The 6,684-nt window shown below is 39.3% G+C and overlaps 1 protein-coding gene across 1 annotated transcript in view; it reads left to right on the top strand.

The window, feature by feature from the left end:
* GBF1 (golgi brefeldin A resistant guanine nucleotide exchange factor 1) overlaps positions 1 to 6,684 on the top strand; it is a 101,957-nt gene that overhangs the window by 63,654 nt on the left and 31,619 nt on the right. Inside the window, exons 7-8 of the mRNA XM_009888831.1 lie at positions 1,438 to 1,492; positions 2,890 to 2,988. Of these exons, the coding sequence (XP_009887133.1) occupies positions 1,438 to 1,492; positions 2,890 to 2,988 (154 nt within the window). The remainder of the gene's footprint in view (positions 1 to 1,437; positions 1,493 to 2,889; positions 2,989 to 6,684) is intronic.

Here is a 6,684-nt window from a genome sequence, read left to right as displayed (position 1 = left end):
GTAATGAAGAGCTTTAAGATAGTGAAAGAGTTTGAGTACAAAAGAATTCAAACTTCTCTCAAAAAAAAAAAAAGAAAAGAAAAAAGGGCTCTAAAAATATAGTTCTCTTCAGGAGAGAGAATAGAAATGGTGTTGAATAGTCACATGTTGATTTCAAGCTGAGCGCTTTGACCTCACATATCAAAGAGAATTTTAAACTCTTGAGGTCATACGTCTTGGACAAATGTTCTGTCCTTTTCAGCGCCCTTCAGGTAATTAAGATTACTTCTTTTAAACTCAAGTTAGTTACTTAACTTCAAAACTGTTTCTCCAGGTAGTGAAGTAATCCATAGACTTTCTCTGGGTATTGTAAAAAGGAAATGTGCAGACATATAAATAACTTTTAGTAGGAAAGGATTGGAGTAATACTGGCAGCTTGTCACACTCTGTTCCAGTGGGTTCTCAGGGTTTTTTTTTCCCTCTGCACCCTGTGTCATGGAGTGCGCTGGATGAATGTGGGACAGAGTCAGAATCAATCTCTCCAAAGAGGAGAGACTGCATTACTTTTTCTCCGAAAGCATATGTGAATCTTACTTAGTGCTTATTCATTACTTACTGTGTATCGTCCCTGCTGTCCCTCTTGATAAGGCTTGGAGACCGTGCCACCATCTGTGCCTGTGGACATTGGGCTAGAGAAGCAAGGCAGAGACAGCAACTGCAGGGGTGGTTTGGCCATCTTTCTTTCTAGAAAAAGAAATGGCCAAAGCTGTCCTGCAAACCTTTTATCCCTTCAGCAAGCAAAGATAGAACCGTAGTAAAGGAACAGAAGGGAGAGCAGGGTGTGTAGAGTTGTAGAGCTGTGTGCATTTGTGATTTGGTTGCACAGGTGAGAGCAGTCTACCTCCTTTACATCTGAGGCAGGGACTGCTTAGCTCAAAGCGTTCCACTTCAACTTAGAGCCGCTATGCACCATAATTATGTTTATATGATGCAGAATAGAGGATAACTACTGGGGTTTCTACAGAGTTAATGAAAAGAGTTGCCATGACTAGTAATAACATGTATGCTGCAAGAGTCCTGGTGTGGATGACACTCTGGCTCAGCAGCTGTTTTTAGCAGCATCGGAGAAACCTGTTTTGAACCAATCTAATTAGTCCACTGCTGAAAACATACACTGAAGGAAAAGAAACTGTACTTATATGACCATTAACAATGAAAATCAATATAGCAAAACTTCCATTAGCAGTAATAGCATGCAGAGCACCTCTCATCTATACTTGTTTTTTTTCCTCCAACAGATTTTGGCAGGAAAAGAAACTAAGAGCAGCTCTTTTTGTGAAGAAAACCTAATTTGGGTTTTCTGGTATCTGCAGCATGACTGCAAAGAACAGTGTGTTTTTTCCCCTTCTTGTTAGCCCAAGAAAGCTTATATATTTTGGCTTGTTCTTTGTCTTTCAGGTTGCCTCAGTTTAAAGAAGAGCCTAAAAGCTACATGGGAACGAACATGAAGAAAGTAAGACTCAGCACTGTGTTGGCTGTTCTGCTCTTGTCTCAGGCTTGCGCTCATCTCTATATTGTTTGTTTTCACACTTGTGTTTCTTTGTCCCTGCAAGTCCCTAGTTCACTGAAAGAGCACGTTTAACCACATAAATGGACATAGCTTCATTAATTCTGTGGGATTAAGCCCACGTAGTCCAGTAGTGAATCTTGTTAATGATAGTGCTGCCTAAGTAAGTCAGTCTGGATTCTGGGAACAGCCATCAGCTGCTGTGGGCTAGAAAATCTCAGCAAGTTACGGGACCTGATGGTGATGTCATCTGAGCATTTTCTGTCTTGTGCTCTCTCACCAGCTTCTTTCTCATCTTTCTTCATTCACTACAAGTCTAATACTGAGCTTTCGGGATGCATTTGTCCAGTTCTCCCTATGTACAAAGGAAACTTTCTGAGGCTGGTGAAACAGCATGAAAGGATTATGAAATTGGGCTATTGTAGAAAAAGCTTTGATGGCTTCTAGAAGGGGCAGCATTCTGTAGCAAAAACCTTAGTTCACATGGGCAATGCCATCTCTATTAGCAGCCAAATCAAAGTAGACTGTTCTTTTTCTCCCTTTCCCTAAATACACAATTTTCTGAGGGTGGAAGGTCCAGGTTCGTTCAGCACCACTGTCTCCCTCTTTACAGTGAGGTTATTAGCAGCTGGATTCAGTTTGGCAAATGCTGTAAATGTGACCTTACATGATTACTGATGTAATGATTTCTTAGGTGGAGGGAGGCTCACTTGAGGAACTCCATGTATACTTCTATACATATATATTCTTTATACTTCATATAAAGAATGTCAGTAAAGGTACAGGATTCTGTTGTTGAAAGCAACAGGATGGGAAGAACTTCCATTCTGCTTTATTTTTAATTAGTTGAGAAAAGTGGCAACGTTGGGTAAATGTACATTTCAGAGCCATTATAGCAGTGTTTTGAGAAACTGAATGTTTACTTATAGGAATCTGAAACTAGCTTGGGGCTTTACTTCTTTTGTAGTAACCTAACGACAGCTTGTTTCCCTTGCTGTGGGAGAAAAGTGGCAAGATTTGTGATGATGCTAGGCTGGCCTAAGGAAAGCTAAAGGAGATCAGGCTAATGTACTGCAGGTATCAGAAATTGTCATGATCTGTGTACAGAAGGTGTAAAGTGAAGGTGAATTTGAATTTAGGAAGGCTACCCTTATCACGTGATGGCTGCTCCCAGCTTGGTTAAGTGATGCTCTGTCTTGTGTCTGATCTGCGCAGTTACCTTGTACTGTCTCTTTGCTGTGCATGCCAGGAATCTGCCCCACAGCCTTGCACTCTGCCAGGTTATTCTTCTCTTTGGGTTTATTTTGCTTTGTTTAAACCATGCATTTGCCTATCTTTCACAGATCTCTTCATGTCTCCTCAACAAACTGGAGCTAAGTAGTGGGGAACAGCCCAAAGCCTTGAACCAATTAGAGAGGGTATTGCTCTTTAAGAACCTGAAGGTCTCTCTCTCCCTTCTCGCTTCTTACCTTACTCCCCTCTTCCTTCTCTTGTAAACACCACATGAGATAGTTGTGTGCAGCAAATCTCCCTCCACACATTTAACACAGCATGGCTTTTGGGGACAATGCATGCAGCGATTGCTTTGCAGTGTTGTGGCTGCAGCTGGGCCAGGCTTGAGAGGGAGAGACCCTTGTTTTACTGCAGCATTTGGTGTCTTGGTGAGTGCCACCTAAGGCACTGTCATGGCATCCTCTGAAAAAAGGGAGTGGGTGGGCATGGGCAAGATTTGAGTCCTGTATGACAGTGAAAAACAGAAAAAAAGAAACATAAAAAGTGTAGATTGATCTCTGAAGGCTCAAGTGTTGTGTGTCCTAGCTGTTGATCTTGGTTATAGATGTAGCAGCATACCTGAGGAGTCTCTTGATCCAGCATGCCTTAAACAGTTTTTCTCAAGGTGAATCTCTGAGCTTTGTTGCTTAGTACAGGGCCACAAAGTTCAGTGCTCTCTCAAGCTTTTTTGAAGGTGACTGCTGTACATTTTCAACATCTTTGGCCATGTTTCTACTGAAATTAAATATGGTTCCCAGCACAGTAGTTGCTAATGGGGGATGAGTGGGGCCAAACTGCATTATGAAATGTGTTAGTCCCTGCTAGTTCCCCTAGAAAATGCTTCTAAAGAAATTGTAGGCTTGCAGATTGTCAGTTTTGGACCAGTCATAGAAACCCTGAGAAACTAGCTTAAACGGGACCCTTCTCAGTTTTCCATGTCAGTTCATACACTTAATGTAGCTTTAGTTCTTCTCTACCATTAATGCTGTTTGATCCAAAAGGAGCTGAACAGAACATTTAGAGATGCATTTACTATTCTTTTATCCTTTGTATATGGTCAGGATAATTTGGAAATACAGTGGCTGGAGACTCGCAGATTTATGCAGAGTTACACAGAAGACGACTAAGAAATGTTTCCCTTTGCAGTAGAAATTTTTGTAGCTAAACATTGGGTTCAGTGGTGGGAGTCAGGAGGAACCTAAATCTGAGTTTTCACGTATTTTGGGGGTGGATTGTGTTCATGGTTGCCTAAGATGCATAAATACGTTTCACCAGATAAATTTCATTTGTTGTTGCAGTACAGGCAGGTAGGTAAGTGAGATGACTGGACTGCATTGGTGTCTCCAAGACTTGGATCGTGGACTGCGTTCTCTCTGCATGCTTTTGTGTCTTGAACGCTACTTGGTGTGCTGACCAGTTCCATGCTGCATCTAGAATGAGCTCGTGTATTATCACTTTAGTTACTAATCATTGGCCCCTGCCCTTTTCTCTTGAGGCTTACAGTATCTTATGGAAAAACAAACGAGTGCAGGTAAGGTGGCTTGTAGAAGAATGAGATCTCATGGACCCTTTAAAAAGAACCTTGTAGTATTACATTTTCCTTTACCTTCCTAGACCTTAGCTCGAGTTCTGTTGTTAAAACCTCATCTATCAAAGGAAGCATTTGGAGTCTTGTAAATTCTCTTTTCTTCTACAATTTTGTGTCCACATTTCTCTATGCAAAGGTAACTCAGATAAATGTAGTGGAATCTGGACTGAATTCCAAGATGAACAAACAGTAGCTCTGAGCTCCCTCTCTGCCTTGATTTCTAAAGAACGATGTTTTAAATACTTACTTCAGGTGTTTTCATTGTGGAATACAAGCTTAATCTAATCTGAAGGACATTGATAAATAGAAAACTAATGCAACTGTAATATTACTGAGCACTGGAGAGGGAAGGAGAGTTTTAGATGATACTTAAAATTCAGGATATTTTAATGATCTATTTAACGCCATCTACCTGCAGTATTTAGTCAAGAAGGCAACCTTAGGTTTAAAATCTCAGCCTGTTAAGTGCAACCAAGCTTTCTAGCAAAATCAGGAAATGCCTTGGTATTGAAGGTAAAATCAAGCACTAGAAACAATTGTTTTAGCCAAAGATAAACTGTACACTTTTTTTTTTACATTTTTATACTAAAAAGCAAGAAGTCATGGGATTCTTACCTTTTAATTCAATGCAAAATACAGAATGAAAAAATGTTACTGTGCTGTCCTTTGATACATGTATTGTTTTAGAATTCTAAACTCAGAGTTTGTTAAAACAACCTATAGCCCCTTGACATTGGTGAAACATTTCTATTAAGTATTTCTGTTCGCTTCTGTCATTGTAGTTTGCTATTTCTTATTTATAGGAGACAGGAAAAGAAAAAAAAAAGGAGGGGTGGGGGAATGATATGGGAGATAGTCCTAGGTAATCCTAGTAGGTAATTGTAATAAAAGAATACCTGTTGGTGGAATACTGAATGGTGTGAGATGGAAAAGACCTACTGGGTATTCTCACCTGTCTGTTAAATTGTCAATAAAAACCCTCAACCTGCCCCCACCCCACCAAAAAAAAATTTAAAAAAAAAAAAGCAAATAAACTTTTATCCTTGTCCAAATGCTTTATACTTTGATTAAATGTTTGAGATTCTTTAAAAATCAACTGAGTCTTTTTGCCTGCCTGACTAAATGATGTCCCATCCATGTGAAAGCTATTGTGACTCAGTCTCTGAAAGACAGGACAGATTCATCAAAATGATGAGAGATGGGTTCTTATGAACCTCAAGAGTAGGAATCTTAGATTTGATACGAAGCATGGGACAATCACCAAAAATGGATATTGTATCTGAGGAAAAGTGCTTTTTTGAAAGGCTTAGTGTTGAACCGAGATGGTATTTGGTGTTGTGTAAAAGGGGACATCGGAAGTAGTAATTAAATTGTCAGCTTGAATCTTCTGAATAGGATGGTTCCAAAGTTACCTGTTTCTCAGGAGCATGACTGAGGATAAAAGGAGTGGGAGCAACATGGTTAGCTCATAGCAATATCTTGGCTCCATCTTGCTAATTCACTTCTGTACCTGCTCCCCTCCCCCTCTCCCAATTTTTATTAGCAGGTAACTTTTTACCTGGCAAATCGTTGCAACAGGATATAGTAACTAGAAGCAAAGTCTTAGTTTAAAATTATGTGAAACAGGGTTTCTTGGGTTTAACACATAATGCTTCCAGCTTTCCTTCCTACTTGAAATAGTTTGGTACAAAGAACCATAAGTCTTCAGATTGTATTTTAAAAAGTTACTGAAAAGGGAGGAAAAAATAAACATGGCTATTTCTGGAATAGTTGGTAGGTAAAGTAAAGCTACCTGGTCTAATTAGCAGCTTAAGCCTTTAATGAATAAAACTATTGGTAATGTTTAACGCTCAGAGAGATGAAACATTAGGAATTGGCAAGAATGAAAGACAACACATATTTTATATAGCCCTATGAATTAGTGAATAGGGAAAATAAGAGAGCTGACAGTTTTTACATGAAAGAATTGTGATCCGTAAGCATTTTAAAACATTTTGAAATCTACCAAATTTTATTTTTAACTGCGTACTTGTCATGTAAGTGTTTGCCAGAAACTGTGATTTAGAAGGAGATACTCACTGCAAAATTTGGAGGAAATAACAAGGAGCAAAGTAATTCTGAATCTTCTGTTAATTAACAAGCTCAAGGAAACTGTAGCATAGCTAAAACTTGAGGATTAGTTGTCAAACAAATAGAATTTGTGGTGCAAAGAAAAGTTACACAAATGGTTTACTGCACTGGGACATAACATTTTCACAAGCTTTGTTTAAATGGGAAA

The sequence above is a fragment of the Charadrius vociferus genome, unplaced genomic scaffold (genome assembly GCF_000708025.1).
Source record: "Charadrius vociferus isolate BGI_N301 unplaced genomic scaffold, ASM70802v2 scaffold436, whole genome shotgun sequence".
NCBI classification, from domain to species: domain Eukaryota; kingdom Metazoa; phylum Chordata; class Aves; order Charadriiformes; family Charadriidae; genus Charadrius; species Charadrius vociferus.
Note: the sequence above shows the minus strand (reverse complement) of the source record. Positions and strands in the feature narration are given on the sequence as shown.